The sequence below is a fragment of the Myodes glareolus genome, chromosome 25 (assembly GCF_982192425.1).
Source record: "Myodes glareolus chromosome 25, mMyoGla1.1, whole genome shotgun sequence".
NCBI classification, from domain to species: Eukaryota; Metazoa; Chordata; class Mammalia; order Rodentia; family Cricetidae; genus Myodes; species Myodes glareolus.
In genome coordinates this window covers 41357272-41374886 of record NC_142050.1, presented here as the reverse complement: position 1 = coordinate 41374886, position 17615 = coordinate 41357272, and the positions used below count along the sequence as shown (strand labels likewise).

The 17615-nt window shown below is 39.3% G+C and overlaps 1 protein-coding gene across 2 annotated transcripts in view; it reads left to right on the top strand.

Annotated features, from left to right (window-relative positions):
* The window catches only part of Tpk1 (thiamin pyrophosphokinase 1), a 330187-nt gene that overhangs the window by 136420 nt on the left and 176152 nt on the right, over positions 1-17615 (top strand). For both annotated transcript variants that reach the window (XM_085683895.2, XM_085683894.2), the window contains one exon: positions 2884-2956. In XM_085683895.2, the coding sequence (XP_085540021.1) occupies positions 2884-2956 (73 nt within the window). The remainder of the gene's footprint in view (positions 1-2883; positions 2957-17615) is intronic.

Below are 17615 nucleotides of genomic sequence, written 5' to 3'. Positions count from 1 at the left end.
ACACTATTCTTTATGTTAGATAAAAGGGAATTTAATTCTTTTTAAAAGATGATCTATCCTATGGGACAGATGCTCAGCTGCCTGAGTGTATCAACCTTTATTTTTCATTTTTATTTATTATCAAAATCAATATGCTATTTGGAAACAGCCAAATTGTTTCTAGATATCTAAGGGACTACAGTTTGGAGAGTAGTATAAAGTGAGTCTCATTAGGAAGTTTGCTGAACCAGATGGTACGGATGGGAGCCCTCAGCTGAAGTGGCTTTGCGCACAGTGAAGTGGGTTGGACACTGGTCATACATTCACTTGGTTTGATCTCAGCTGTGCAGAGATAATGGAGAAATTAGAGAAATGATTCGTTTTACTGTTTCCAGAACTAATACTCTGTGTTCTAAAATCTTATTAATTTACATATGACAAAATAGCGTCTAGTGGGAGATTTTTAAAGAAGCTTTGAAAGTGTGTGAATTTATTTAACCAGAAAACAAGTAAAGAAAAAATAAAATAATGGGTATAGTGACCAAGGAAGTTTTGAGGAAGATTATAAGAAAACTTTTGGAGCCACTTAAATCCCAAGTCTGTTTACTTTCTAATTCTGTTTCTTCTTGAGGCCACCTAAAGTCTGTTGTACCCAGTCATGCAGTGAATAGTTCATGAATGAGTAATGAACAACATTTGATTCATTCTTACTAACCCATATTATGTCTGTGGTGCAGGCTATTGTTTTTTATTTGCCTCTTGAGCCTTAGAATTAAACCCAGGGCCTCCAGCATGCTGGGCAAGCACCCTACATTGAGCCATGGCCCCCGCTGTTGATTTTTGTGGTAGCTCTTCTTCTATAGCCCATTGTACTTCCAGTCTTCCTACCTCAGTCTCCCAGGACTGAGCTCCAGGTATGTCCCACCTGGCACTGCACTGTGTGGTCCACATTGTCATCATCTTCCTCTCAGAGGAAGTTGTGTAACTCCAGAGAAAATTGACCCAAATCATCTCAGTCGGATTAACCTTGACCTGAGAAATAATGTTTCTAGTTGAATTAAGAGCTACAAAATAGTGTAAGTGACAAGGTTTACTTATTTTATCATTCAGTCTTCACTAATTTTATCTTGAATGCACAAGTAAGGTGCTCTGAGTTGTATTTCTTACTATACAATTGCTCTGGTTTTAAACCTCAGCCGATTGCTGAGAACCAGGTCAAGCGGCCTTCTGCTAGTAGCTGCCACACCGTGGGTAAAGAAAAGAAAATATGCTTTTATTTTTCTGCCCATTAAGGAAAAAATGGCAGCTGTGTCCCTTGCCTCTGGTAAAGGCTTCCTTGGAAATTATATCGACCTGCCCCTAACCCTTTGGTTTCTGAGTTGAATATTTCCAGAGCCAGAAGAAGACCGCAGAGGTCTTTGCTATTACAATCTATACTGATCTCCCAGGTCTGGGACTTCCCATCTTTCCACATGCAATACCTATAGAGATAAGACAGTGTCCTTATTTCTTTGAATCATATAACTGATTTAACAAACGCGTACTGATCTAATTCTCCTATTATGTGAATAGCAGATTATTTTTATAGGAACAGAAAATACACATTTATTTTACTATGCATTCCTCACCTGCGGGAGACTCCTATCTCATTCTGCTAGAACATTGAAAAAAAACCAGGGTTATTTTCCCCTCCATAGTTGGGGTATTCAATGGGGTAGAGAAATTCTTCCAAGTTATGTAAGTACTTTATACAAAGTAAATGATGACTTTCAAAGATTAGAGTTAAATGAATTTTTTTAAATGAGTTGAGAAACATAACAGGAAAATGTATTAAAGTAATTTCAATATCACAAGAAATCCCACATTTGGAAATTTATGCTCTTCCTGTTTAACACCTGGGGTTCTTTTATAAAGTATAATGATTGAGTAGTTGATAGATTTGGGGGAAGAGCAAAAATGTCATGGTATTTCTCCTCTTCTACCACATGTGTTCTAGAGATGGAAGTCAGATTCTCACAAGCACTTCCTTCCTTCCTTCCTTCTTTCCTTCCTTCCTTCCTTCCTTCCTTCCTTCCTTCCTTCCTTCCTTCCTTCCTTCCTTCCTTCCTTCCTTTCTTTCTTTAGTTTTTCAAGATAGTTTCTCTGTGTAACTGCCCTGACTGTCCTAGAACTAGCTCTTGTAGACCAGGATGGCCTCTGATTCACAGAGATCTGTCTAACCTCTGCTTCCCGAGTGCTGGGATTAAAGGCATCCACCACTCCTGCCTAGTGTTGACAAGCACTTTTATCTGCCGTGCCATCTACTGAAACAACAAAAAAAAAAAAGAAAAGAAAAGGAAGGGAGAGAGAGAGAGAGAGAAAGAGTGAGAGAGAGAGAGAGAGAGAGAGAGAGAGAGAGAGAGAGAGAGAGAGAGAAAAGAAAAGCTGACCTTTATATGATTATTTTAAGTCTCCCCAGAAGACTCTTATTTTTAGAAATATGTCATTAAGCGTTTGGGAAGTGGCTTTGAACTGACTTGGTCACAGATCTATTTTGTTCGAATCCCTTGAAAGCTCCAAGTTGTATAAGAGTTAAATGACGTTAAGATCTATATATAGTGAGAAGTTACTAGGGAAGGGAAAAAAGTGTTTGTGATTTTTAGTTGAATTTTTAGTTTAGTTGCCTTCTTCAGTACTTGTTTGAAACAATAAATGCTGATGGTTCGAGTTGAGCTTCTGGTTGTCGGTCTCCACTGTCCTGACGCCAGAAGTATGTAACAGGACTTTCCATTTACTCTGAAAACTGTCCATGGGTTCCTCTTGTTCAAGTATCTTAATTTTTTCTCTGTCCCTTAGAACTGTAGTTTTAAAGCTCATAAGTGAATGGATTGGTCTAGTTAACTTACATGAAACTGTTTCTTTCAGCTTTTTGCCCGAGTTCATCAATGGGGACTTCGATTCTATTAGGCCTGAAGTCAGAGAGTTCTACACTGAGAAGGTAAAGAACACTGACTTTAATACTCTAGATTTCGCTTGTGCCATTGCTCTCACGTGACTGTCTTGGGTCGTGACTATGGATGAAAAAAATCTTTGCTTATTTTCATACTTTTTGGTATAGAAGTGTTAATATATTTTAAAATAGAAGCTTTACAAATGACAAATAGAAACATAGTATTAGAAGTTTTATCACCATCAAATATGTATTAATCAACACCTCCAGCATATTCAGTATGTTTATAGTGTACTAGGCATGTTGATGACTTATTGCTGTTTGTACTCTCATTGGTTCTTACGTTTTCACAAATATTTTATCTTATTTACCAAATGTGTTGTATTATTATTTTATTTAACCAATTCCCAATTAATGTATTTAAACTGTGTCTATTTTCTCTTAATGTAAACTCTTATGAAAATGTTTTTAGAAATGTTTTTATAAATGTGTGTAATTGTGTATTCCTTGAATATCAGAATCAAAGTTTTTTCTATAATATTTTATTTTTTTTGTTCTGAACAAAACTACTATGAGATTAATAATAACTACTCTTCTTCATGGTTATTACAAATTTTCTTAAGATTCTTGACACTTAAAAACCATATAAAAGATCTAACTGGGAATGATGGAATCACACAGTAATGAATTACAGTAGATGCTTATTAAAGAAACATTCCACAAGTTTTATAATTCAATACAGATATTTTAAAGAAAAAGTCATAGTATTATTCTTAACTGATACAGTCAAGTCACACATATTTACTTTTAAAGAAACTGCAGTGACTGTGATATAAAGTAAATTCCTGTTAAAGCTGGGGAGAGATTAGATAATTTTTTTAATGCACAGGAAATAGTAGATAAATAGCTACAGGCAAGCAATGACTGCTAAAAGTGGCAGAGTAGGAAAGAAAAATGACTCAGTAGTTAAGAGCACTGTCTACTCTTCTAGAGGACCGGCTTAATACCCAGCATGCACGTGGAAGCTCACATCTGTGACTCCAGTTCCAGGGTGCTCTTGTACAAACATGCATTTGGACAAACATTCATACCTCTGAATTAAAAAGGAATAAAATCTGTAAAAGAATTTAAAGAGTGGAATCAATCTTCTCTTAAGACAAGGCCCCTGATGGTAGCCCGCCACACACCATATGAGTGTGTGTGTGCGCATGTGCACATGCATATTTAAAGAAAAATGATGGAATAGGGAAGGCAGAGCTAGAGTGGGGGAGACTGTGGGGAGGAAATAATGTAAAAACCATGCTCATGTATAAATTTCTCAAAATATAATAATAAATGTTTTAGGAAAAAAAAGTTAAAAAGGAAGACAAGGAAAGGGGATGAAGAGAAAGGAAGTTAGAAATGGCATAAGGGAACCAAGGCTGTTGTGAATGCAAACTCTGGGATTGGCCGGGATGCAGATTTATGTGAGCCGCACCTGCCCACCAGCTGATCAGAGCTTTTTTCTGCACATGAAGACCATTCCTGACTTAGTGTTTGATATTCATGCTCAATTACTTCCGCACTGGCATGTTCCTGTTCATTCCTCCCCAGCCTCACTTCTCATTAACCCCATCCCTCAGCCTCGCTGGGAAGGAGCTCTGGCCTTGCTTACACTGTGGAGTTGTCCTAATGCGTGGGTGTTAATCATAGTTCTGGGAGCACAACAAACAGAGGGAGGGACAGGGACCAGAATACTCAAAAACAAGCTGAAGATAGTCAGATCTGACTTCTCTCCCTGTCTAATGCTGATGGCTTGCCAAAACTAGAAATGTCAGTCTGATCATTACTGTTCAAGATGAGGAAATGAGCTTCTTAAAAATCTTCTGTATGTTTTAAATAAGGGTCTAGCAATATAGGGTATTTTTCAGTTAATATTCTTGATGGATTTCTCTTTTTTTAAAAAGTAATTTTATTAAATTATAAAAGTTTCCATTTCCACCCCTCCTCCCACCACCCTTCCACTCCCTCCACTCCCTCTCCTCCTCCCTCTCCATCCCTAAGAGCAGTCAGGGTTTCCTGCCCTGGTATTTCTTGTTTGCTTGTTTTCAGACTTGAAAAGCCGCTTATATGTTTTAAGACAATTTCAAAAGTTATGTTTAGCCATTTCTCCTCATTTCTAAACTGCATGGTTCTAGGCTGCATAGTGCACTCCAGTCTTTCCCTATGTACTGAGTGTTAAAGTCTCTGTGAATTTACCAGGCATGCTCCTAGAGGGCACAGGTGATGCCCTTCATGCAGTTACTGTGCCCCATAGAGTGCACCCTGAGTGTATGGCTGTGAGTTTAATAATGATGATAATTACCAGTTAATGCAACATTACACACAATTTCTATAAGCCATTATCGCCAACTTCAACAGTCTTTAAACTCTTTCACAAGTGGAAGGCCATTATCTTCACTTTCACATCCATCTGGCCCCCAGGCTGGTCTGAGGTTTCAGTGAGCGAAGACTTGGGCTCTAGTAGAGAAAGTAAGGATAAACTTCAGAGTGCTAAAATATTGCTACAACCATAGAGTAATCACAGAGCCAGCACTGACCCATATGTGGATGAACTTTGCAAAGTATATACAAGCCTGTATTACTATATAATTCACCTTGCTTTTATGCAACTATAAAATCTTTGCTTTTTTTTTTTCTGTGTTTGTCTTAGTTTTCCCATTTTGGGTCAGTGCTTTTAATTCAATGAGCAATATATCTTAATAATGCTCATTGTTTGTTTATCTTTAAAGTTTTGTTATTGCTTGCCCTTTTTCCCCCACATTCTTGCCAATTCTGAGCTCCTTTGACTCAGGTCGGAAATCATCAGTTTCAGGCTCTGTATTTCTCCTTCCATCATGAGCACATACATGTCAGCCTCCTGAGAACTTTGGGGGGAAAACTACACTTCCCGATTACTGGAATAATCTATGGCTCTTCATTGGTTATGGGAGAAGGGACTTAAACCAGGCATACTTGGTACTTGGGTGTTTTAAGAACCAGTTGCAGCATTTAGCTCGTGCCTGAAGATGTTACAGAATAACAGGTTTTTCTATGAATATTTGCATTTAGGAACAAAGGTAAAAGGTTTTGTAAATGTGGTAATTACAGAGAGTTCGATGACCTCAGTAAAATGGTTCTTTGTGAGGGATCTGACCCTGAGGTCACCAGAGTGGGAGAGTTCTTCCTGACCTTACCAGCTGCAACACTTGGGAGAGAGGGCCCTGAACCTCACACTAGAGCTGATCCTGTTAGCAGGGGCGCCAGTGAGTAGGGCCTATGGACAGGAGAGCAGGAGAACTGCCCCTGCTCCCTCCCTCATATGCCATAGGGTGACAAGGGTAGGGAAATATGACTGCCCCCATCCCTTACCACTTATGGCAGACAGGAGAGCTGGCCATGGAGGGCATAAAAATGGAAGAACTGGTCCTACAGCACTTGGGAGAGCAGGCCCTGCAACTCTCCTGGACAAGACAGTAGAGCTGGCCCTCATGGTGAGTGAATGACCTGGAGCCCAGGACCTGAGAACAGGAGAACTGGCTCCTACTCCTTGTTTGTCTGCTGCATTGTGAAAGCTAACCTCAGGCAGTGCTGGGGAGTTTTCCCAGCTACCACCCAGGCAAAAGACAGGGCTCCAAGGTAGTTCTCTGCAAGATCTACCTCATCTGTGCACTGCTGGAGCATGTGAAGGGGCCTGACCTGCAGATCCAAAGCTTCAGGATCTCCATGACACAAGACAACAACAGGATAGTGTAACAGAAGCCAGAGGCCTTCAACCAGACCATTGGCTCATTGCAATGAAGCTTACAGGCAAAGATCTATGGACTAAAGGGCATTCTGTGTGGCTCACTGGGCCACACTACAGCTTCCACACCAAGATTTTTTTTTTTAGTTTAGTTTTGTTTGTTTTGTTTTTTTTTTTAAAAAAAAAAAAACTTTTAAATTTTGGTTTGGGGTGCAGGTTGTAAGGACAGAGGACGGAAGTGAGGGGATGAGGAGATGAGTGGGATCAGAATGTGTGATGGAAAGTCTACAAAAAAAAAAATCAGTTAAAAGTTTGAAAAAATGGTACCTTGTGCGTGACATCTTGAAAATTAATTCTCATGCTTTTTGTAAAGAGTTCTGTTGAAACGGGAAGGAGTTGCTGCCACGGCTTCTCAACAGCGCCTCCCTGACTGTTTCTTGCAGAGGCTACTTAGCATCTCTAAGAATGGATTTCTCACAGCATCACCACCAATGTGATGAGTCTGGTGTGTGGTTTTACCTTCACAGTTCCATGATGTGCCCTGCTCCACTCCTCAGTTCAGGGACAGCAGGGACAAGGTGCAAAGGCTGGGCCAAGATCAAAATGGATAACCCTTAAAGAGTCAAATAAATTATTCAGTTACTGAAATACAATTAAACTAGATTATTGAATTGGGGTGATTGGTAATAGAGCGTTAGCAAGGACACTAGTGAGCAAATATATGTTCCTTTATGTTGTAACAAGAGTTTGTACTTTTTAGAAAATTCTAAAGAACACCGGGACATCCCCTAGACAGAATAGTAAAATCACTAGTCGTTAGTGAAACCTGGGACTCGAAATCTGGTCTCTAATTATATTGTTCTGAAAAGAATATTTCATGATTGTCTCATATTGGGTTGCCTTGCCCAGCCTTAATACAAAGGGAGGAGCTTAGTCCTATCTCAACTTGATATGCCATGCTTGTTGATACCCATGGTAAGCCTGCCACGTTCTGAACAGAGTAATGGAAGAGGGGGGAGGCAAAAACAGAGGTGGGAGGAGAGAAGGAATGGAGGGAAAACTGTTGTCAGGATGTAAAATAAATGAAAAAAATAATAAAAAAGAATATTGCAAGATTGGAACATGCTACCTAAGGGCCCTGTAGAGCTGGGGCTGCAGAGGCAAAGACATGACCATGGAAGTGTATTCCAATCCCAGTGTAAAGCCGAGTGAGTGTGGCAGAAAGGCTGTGCTATGCACCACCAGTTTTCTACTGCGTGTGAAACATTCAGGCCACAGGGAGCTGCAGGAATAGAGCTGGGGTCAAGACAGATGCCAAGGCCCATGTTTCCCCTCACATTTCATTGTGTTGTACGCTTTTTCTGAATAGGGAACCATGATAAATGCGAGCTCATTACATGAACTTTTAGGAATGACTTTTATTAAACTAATGTTTCCTGACTAAATCTTATCATATAATATTGCTAAAGCCATTTATCAAGTTTTAAGCCTGCTTTTAACAAAGATCACAGGAGATCAAACTTTTTTAAAACCATGTTCCTTTTTAAAGATTTTCAGTGATCATAAGATGGCTCCTTGTATTACCTCACATTATAGTCAACTACCTCAGCGTGTTTCTCTTACTGTTTAAAAGTGGGATTTGGGTTTACACATAATTTTCTCTGTGAAATCATTAGAAACTGGCTTCTAGTGAATGTGAGTAGAATATTTAAATTATTCTTAACTGGCTTACTGATATTAAGTAATGCTTTGACTTTTAATGGCAGTTTAACAATGAGAGTACTGACCATAAACGGTAAGGGAGTAGAATGGGTCAGTATGTGAAATAAGTCATAAGTAATCTTAGATTTTAATAGCTACATTTAGTTTTTGTAAATAATAATGTTTTCTTAAACTATGAAAATAAATATTTTTAAGTTGTTTCATGCATAAGTGTTCCCACATGTGGGGAAAAATTATGTTTAATGGCCCTGACTCCTTTTATGCTTGTAGTAATGATCAAACAATGATATAGGTGCAAGAATATTCTAGAAATACTAGCACTCTAGTCTAATGTGGTAGCATTTTCCTCTATTTTTAAAAATTATTGTCCTATGAGCTTCTTGATATCTGTTGTTTCTCATTAATGCTGCGTTAAAATATTTTTCTCAGTTCATTTCTCTAAGTATGCAATTTATGAATTTGCTTTTAACCAAGTATCAGAATCCTTTAGAATATTTTTTGTATTTGACAAAGCCTTGGGTTCAGTTCTATTTAAATTTCATTGAATGTCTCCTGCTAAAAATATCTGCACTCATCTACTCACATCTCATGAATATTATTATTTTCACCCTTATTGGTATCTTTTTTTTTAGTTCTTCCTACCCATATGCCAATAAAATTTAGATACACTAAAATTAAGTAATTTTGAGAACATAATAAATTGGACCGTTAGAATATTTAAAGTGAGCACAGTTGGTTATTATGTAAGCACAACAAACTATAGAACACTCAAAGACCAACTCCATTCACTTGCATACTTTTCAGAAAAATAGAAACAAAATGAAGCAAACAAATTCTGAGCACAGCAAATCTGTAGGCCTAGGCATGAAAACTAATTAGCATATGCTGTGATATAAAGTTGTTGCCGAGGGAATTACAGACAGGCAGTTTCCACTGACAGTGAATGACAGGCTCTTTCCATTCTCTGAACTGGCTGCCTAACCTTTATTAGCATCTCACCAAGGGGATGATGAGACTGCCAGGGAACATCATGTGAAACTGTTTCCTGAGTGTATCTTAATTCCTGCGCTTGCTTCAATCATGGCCCTTTCAAAATGAATTGATTGCATCTATATATTTTTAGTAACCTGTTTTGTTTGAAGTGATTTAATATCCTTAAGGTATTAGGAGGGAAGAGCCTTTGCCCTTTATCCACAAGTGCTCCCGATGAGGTCCACATGACCCCACAGTGCATACTTGCCCTCCTCAAACCTCTTGTATTGCATCTACTCTGGGCCTCCGGTCTACCTCTCTTCCTTAGTCACCTGACAGAGGAGGCCTACTCATCTGTCCTCTCTGTCTGTTACCAGTTTGTTCATATCTTCTTCTTTTGTACCTGTTTGCAGAGCTTGAAATAAACAGTTCTATCGTGTTTTTCCTCCTTATCCCTGCTAACAGGTGGTCTGGTGAAACGTTACATCCATGGCCATTCATCTTGACATCCCTACTCCTCAGTAAGTTCTCAGTGCAGTCCATATGAAGCAGGATATAAACCTCCTATTAGAACTAGAGGGACAAGACACAGGTCTTATATGATATTTCACTTAAAGAAGACTAAAAAGATGATGTGAGATTGGGAAATTTGCCATTCCATATATCTCTTCTGAAAACCCACGGTGAACAGTGCCATTTTAAATAAGTCTGACAGAAGTAGATATTTACCTTAATATTTTTCAAATGTGTTTCACCCCAAAATGTCTATATTCTTCTATATTGGTTTCCAACTAGGCTAAAATATACCAAGATGCTTCTAAGCCTGTTTCACTATTTCAAAACCTTTTATTGAAAATTAAATGAACTTACTCTTCTTTTTAAAACCTACAAGAAAGAATAGCAACCCTAAAGAGGTATTTTAAGGTGTATTAAAAATACACCTTATATGTGAAGATGAATACAGATCTATATATGAGTGTGTGTGTGTCCAAACTCATAGAGTACACAACACTGACAGTGAATGCTAGTGTGAACCATTGACTTAGGCCAACAAGTCTGCCTCCAGAATCCATGCTTTCCTCTAGTCACTAGAGCACTGGACTAGTAGAGCATTTCCACTCCTTTCTCACTTACATCCTAGACTTTATAGAGGCAAGGGGAGAAGGATCCTGATGGATGGATTTGAGTCTCTTTTTATATGTATAGTAGCTGTGATGGAATGGTACCAAGACCAATGCCATGTCCTGGATCAGGATTCTTCTTGGAACAAATAATATCATTCGGACAGTCTCGCTGAAATTAAATGTCTGTGCATTGTTTTTAAGGTTCTCAGTCACCACCATGATTCTCAAAGAAAACCTAGAAACCTTGTCTTATAGTTGAAATCATGGCTATAATTTAACATTGGAAAGGTTCCATAGCAAAATAAGCAAAAGAGCACATAGGTTATGGTCACGAAAGAAAGTCACCAATTCTGAGTCCTTTGTCATTTGGTCCTTGAAGGTATAATTAATCACTTTGAGACAAATGATATTGTTGTTGGAAAGCTCATTTGAGGCTTGGCCTGGAAATTTACCAGAGGCTAGTCACATATATACTCAGGCCCTCTATGTAGCATGCACTTCAAACCAGACCTCTGGAGGAAAGAAACGAATGCTTAGCCTAAGCCACATTATTTGTATCAAGTCTGTGAACAATCAGCCTGTTACTGTTTAGAGGATTGTATGTATTAGTGGAGAGAGCTATTCACTGATGAGGTCCTCTGATATCAACCAGGGGTCCTTCTCACAGGCTGACTTGTTTGAGGGCAGCAGGCCCAAGAGGGCTATGAAAACCCCAGTGGCTGTTCTGCTTCCCAGCACATGCGTGCATGGCATGGCCCAAGCTGGGACTGGAGCAATGTCTGGGTTTGTGGCCCTGCCATAGTCAGGATCTACATTGTTATTTGAGGCTTCTGTTGCCATTAAACGATGACAATACAGATGCCCAGACTCTGGGCCACCATCTGGGGCAATGTGGGTATTTGAGGGCCACACTACCACTGGGTCCATGCCTGAGTGGTCTGCATAGCCAGTCGGAGCCATGGTGACATCTGGGCCTTGCCATGGTGACATCTGGGCCTTGGATGCTGCCCAGGACAATGTCTTGGTCACTAGTCAAACCAAAGCTAGGGTCTCTGTTGATATCTATGGCCTATATTGCCACCAAGGGTCATGTGGACATCAGGGCCGTGTACTGTTATGTAGGGTCATGTTAGTGTCCAATGGCTGAACCTCTGCCAGGGCCATACAGATCTGAGTGGCCTGCACTGTCACCCAGGGTCATGGTGTCATCTATACCTGCGCGGCTGCCAAGGGCTATGTCTGGGTCCACGGCCCTGCTGCACCTATGTTAATGTCCATTTGCTACCACACACACACACACACAAAGCCAGTGAAGATAGGGCTGCATAGCGTTGGTTCCACGCCTCACTGGCTGTATCACTAGGGAGAACTGGAGCTCACTGGCTGCTGCACTCAGGAAAACAGACCCTGCATCTTGCCCTGGAAGCATTGTAGAGCTGACTCTGTTGATGTGGGCACAGGTGATCTAGCCTGGAGGGTATGAGATCAAGAGAGCTGTTCCCACCCATCATGCGCCATAGGATGAAGAGTTGACTTCACCTCCTACCACCCCTTGCTATCTGGGGTGGGTGGGAGAGCTGGCCCTGAGGTCATGAGATAGTGCTGCGCACATCTGTGTCTGAGCTCTGTGCCCTAGAACTCAGGTCGCGAGCTTCGGGCAAGGGGCTGGAGTTTGAGAATACGCATGCAGAGACAAACCGACATACGCAGAGACAGACCGACACACAGACCTCCAAACGCTGGTTCAGAAAGTCCCCTTTTATAGCACCATGTAGGCTTAAATACACTGCAGTCAATGGCCGACAGATGATAATCCCATCCTCTGATCCTCTAAACCAGGCACCGTTTCTAGTAACTTTAATTAGAAGGTTCTAGGAGGGAAGAGCAGCTGAAGGCCAGAACTCATTAGTCCCAACATCCAGCTGAAGGCCAGGACTCATTAATCCCAACAAGATAGGGAGAATTGGTACTGCCCCTCACTGGCAGAAGCACTCAGGAAAACAGACCCTGCCTTTCCTGGGCAGTACAGTAGAGCTGATCCTGTTGGTAGGGATGCGGGTGAGCCCGTCCTATAGATGTGAGAGGAAGAGAGCTGCCACTTCCCGCTCCCTCATATGTCATGTGGCGGCATGGGTGAGGGAAAGTTGCCTTCCCCTCTTATTCCTTGGTACCTTTGGCTGGTAGGAGAGCTGTCCCCAACCATCACCAGTTGCAGCATACAGGAGACCTCCCCGGGCACCACACTAGAACTGACCCTATTGCGGGTGGGGCACAGATGTGCCATTCCTATGGACATGAGAGCAGGAGAGTTGCCCCAACCCCTCCCTCATATGTCATAGGGTGGCAAGAGTTAGGGAAATATACCCCCCATGCCTCTTTCCATCTGCAACGGTAAGGAAAACTGGCTACGGGGAGGGGGACATGAAAATAGCAGAAGAACTAGCCCTGTCCCTCTTTAAGTGCAGAAATCGGGAGATCTGGCTCTGCACCTCTTCTGGACAAAATACTAGAGCTGGCCCTGATGATGTGAGTGTGAGTGAGCCTGATCCAAGGCCCTAGAGCAGAAGAACTGGCCCTCCTTGCTGCCTGCTGCATTGTGAGAGCTAACCTGGCATTGCTGGAGAGCTCTCCTCGGGGCTGAAGATGAGGGAAAGCAGATGGACGGGCAACCCAGCCACCACCCAGGCCCAAAGCCAGGGCTAAAAGGTACCTCACTGCAAGATCTACCTCATTTATGCACTGTGGGAGCATGTGAGGGGGCCAGACCTGCAGATCCAAAGCTACAGGATCTCCATGACACAAGGCAACATCAAGATATCCAACAGGAATCCCAGTGAATGCACAGTAACAATAGTGTATCAGAAACCAAAGGCCTGGAACAAGTGTCTGTTGTAACGTTACAACGGACACTTACAAGCAAAGATGTATGGACTAAAGGGTATACTGTGTGACTCACTGGGCCACACTATTTCACTTCAAGAGTTTATTTGTTTGTTTTTTTGTTTGGTTGGTTTTGGTTTTTTGTTTGTTGTTTTGTTTGGTTGGTTTTGGTTTTACTTTTAAATTTTATTTTGGAGCAGGAGAGATTGAAAGAACAGAGGGGAGAAGAGTAGGGACAGGAAGCTGAGTGGGGTGAGGATGCATGGTATGAAATCTACAAAGAAGAAAAAACGAAAGAAGACTTCTTTTGGAACCCTCTTAATAGAATTGTGGCCATGCTTTAGAAAGGAAACAGCCCTTTAACACCTTACATTGTACTAAAGATACTTGACTTGCATTGACAGAGAGATGGCTTTTCTTGTTGAAAATGCTGTAACTTTCATTCAATTCCACCTCGTAAATAAGTGTTATTTTGCAATAGATAGAACAGTGGAGGTGACACTAGATTAGAATATCTTCATGTTTGGGGTCAAATGCAGAGTTGCTACAAGTGAAATTGGGTGACAGCTAGAAAGAGAATGCTAAATTGCATCAGCTACCTGCTACTTTGAGTTTTTAAAAGTTTAATTGTGTGACATTCTCATTCAAGAAATCATCATTCATAGTTGCCATTTGGTGATTTAAAAAGAAAAACGGACATTTTTAGTATGGAAAAACAGCAGTGCTTGTAAAGAGGCTGATGATTCAAATTAGATCAGCAGTCTACCACACTATGCATTTGGAAACAAGCGAATGGAAGGTAGTTATTCTGTGATTACATCTCTGCAGGTAAACAAATAGCTTTTGTAACGTTATCCATGCCCATGAATCACTGGGATTCTAATTGGTTTTATCTAACTGTTGCAATTCTTAGAAAGTTTGAGGATGTGTTTGCTCTAATTTTAGATCCGTATCTTTGATTATCTAGAGTACCTTTCATTTTGTTGTTTGCCTGTTATGTCCTCAATCAGGAAAGCCAGTTTCCACTTGGAGAATTCCATTCAATTCATTTAAAAGGATTGTTTTGAAATATGACTATTAAAATGTAATATGTTCAATTTTACCAAGATTTTGAAGGTAATTTTCAATGGATATCTTTCATACATGCAAGAAGAAAGATAACTTTAGCAATGAATTGGTAAAGACTATAGAAGCAAAACATTTAAAACTCAGTAGTATTCTTATTTTTTCATATATAAAATATCAATATTCTAATGTAAGTTGATAGGAACTGTCTATAATGTCTTCAGCACAAGTATTCAAGATGATCTTCAGTGTCTTCATCCTCAGGGATTATTCATTCATTTCTCGTTCCTTTGAGCCACTTGGTTCTCTGATGGGCAACCACCTATCTCTTTGTTATCCTCCATAATTAACTTTCTCTTTCTTTTCTCTTTGGTAGATGTCATCTTTTCCATCAGTAATTTGATTATTAATGAGAAATTTAATAAATTAATTAGCATAATTTCCAAGATAAATACTTAATGGATTATCTTTTCTATGGCTCTTTTAAAATGCTCATGTCTTTCAAACAAGATGTATGCTTTTAAAATATTTTTTAAAACACTCAAGAGACAAAATAGGGTCAAAAAAGGTGTTCTAATAATTTCCCCAAGTAACCCGACTCTAGAACATAATTCCTATAGCAAAAAAATGAAACAAAATGCTTAATGTACACATCCTGAGTGTGTAATCACTGTTAAACAGAGGAAGAAAGTGATATGCATACATATAGTGGAAGACCGTTTGGCCTCTCTCAGGAATATAGTCCAGTCATTTGTAGCAACACTGATCAAAGAGAAATTGCTATGTGAAATGAAATAAGCCAGACCCAGAAAGGCAAGGTCAGCATTGTCTTGTTGAAATGTGGAATCTAAAAATGTTTGTCTTCTGAATGGTAAGAGTGACATGATGATAACCAGAGGCTGGAGACAGGTTAATGATGGGTTCTGTATTTCTCCTAGAGAGGGGCAACTAAAATGTGTGCTATTGCATAGGATAGTGACACTAAACAGCAATGATGTTTATTTCAAGGAGGTGGAATAAACGCTCCTGAAAGATTTTACTGTAATGAAATAATAAGCTAGAAAATAGATGCATTTTCATCTGTTTTATATATTACCCATATTGAAACATTGCATACCACCTGACTAATATGAATAGTCTTTATAATTTTATGTATCAGTGAATAATAAAGCTAAATAATTTAGTAAGGAAGGAAATCAGTACAAGGTTTGATCTTTTTTTTTTTTTTTTGGTTGTTTGTTTTTAAGGGACACCAAACTTCATAGCCACTGAAGGATGTCAACAAGAACCATGACACTTTCTAAATCTCTATTCAAATGGAAGCTGTGTATACTCATGGTGACCCAGAAGGCTTAAATGCTAAAGGATGTTCAGATATTTGAATTGTAAAGAGCAAACAAAATGAAGGTTAAGCTTGACACCATGTTTCTGCTCAAACCTTCATGAATATACAGTGAGTCCAGGGCTTAGTTGACTAATAATGTGGGCGTCATGTCATTTAAAGTCTTGTCGCATCATCTGTGGCCTTTGCAAGTTACCTTATCTTTCAAAATATTCATCTGAGCAAGCTACAGCATGATGTTTACACTTGCCTTATTAAATTATCATGGGATTGAAGAACAAAATTTACATAAAGCCTAGTATTTAACAAAACATATACCTAGTGACTTTTATTGCTAATTTATTGAGGAAAACAGTTCATTATGAATTGGTTAGAGTTTAAAATGGATTCTTTTAGAGAATCTTTCAAAGAATTACAATTAATTTTCCTGAAAAGAAATCTTAAAGTGTATTGAAAGAGAATTAGACTTTATAATCTTTGTATGCCATTGAGCAAATCAATAGAAAGCTTTTCAAAGTGAGTATGTATGTTACCTAAAAGAAACTAGCAACCAGAAGTTTTGAATTTTTAACCTTACAAACACAGTCCATGAAGTTACATGGATGTCTCAGAGCCCCATAAAATGGTTAAAGGTTAATTTGTGCAATTATTTTCTATCTTGGAAAGATGAATGGGTACTAAATGACTTGACCTAAAATGAGTGAGCTAATAGCAAACTTGGGAATGATTTTACTAGACTCAACTCCTTGTTTCTTATTTTATGAGGCCAAGTCTCTTCTTAAATATGCTGCATGAAATCACAATTAATATTCTATTACTTTTTTTAAAGATCTGTTTTATTTCCCATTAAAGAGTTTTAGAGGAGTCAACATCATCTAACCTGATAGGTTTTATAAATGCAAAATGTAAAAACTCATTAACCTACATTAGCAAAATTATTGGCAGACCGTAAATTAAGTAATCAAAAATGGCAGTCTAATGACTTTTGCATTGGTCTTTTGAAATTAGGTTTATTATTGACATCCATTGCCTTATAATAATTTATTTTAGTTGTCAGTAAATTTAAAAGTATTTTGTAAACATCTACAGAATGTTCTTCAGGAATTATTAGCAATAATTTGGTCGGCAGGGTGAAGTGAGCTGCCTGTGGTATTTGAGGTCTACAGATTCTTCTCCCAGTGTTATAAGGCTCCTCAACCATGTGCCTATCAGCACACACTATCATATAAAGTGGACCAGCAACTTGGCTTTTCTTGTGAAATTCTCTACAGAAGAATAAGTTGTATGATCCATTGAGATGTTTTGAAAGTGTTGAATGCTCTTCCTCCCATTATATTTTTTGCACATACATAAGATTTAGTAGCATAGTAACGAGAACCAATTGTAGTCTCAGACAGGTGTCAGTTGGTAAATGACAGCCCACAGGGCAAACCTAGCCTGCTGTCTGCATTTGCAATGTTGGCAAGCCAAAGGTGGGTCTGACATTTTTAAGAGGTTGAAAATATCAAAAGAAGAATAATACTTTATGACACATGAAAACCAAATGAAATTAAAGTTTCCAGTTTAGTGGAACATAGGTGTCCTGCTTTGTTTATTTAAGACAGTGTATAGTAATTGGAACAGAGGCTTTGTGGTCTTCGAAGCATAATAAGGGAATGATTTCCTCTCTGTTTTCATATAGTTTGCTGATCTTTGGCCTAGAGAATACTGTCCCTCCCGTGCTGGATTTATTAAGTGCCTGTATTAATTAATAATAATGCTTATTACCTGCTTCACATTATGTAGGCATGTTAGCTTTGGTTCCTGATTTCTGATCAAATCAGGATCTGTTACTTTGGA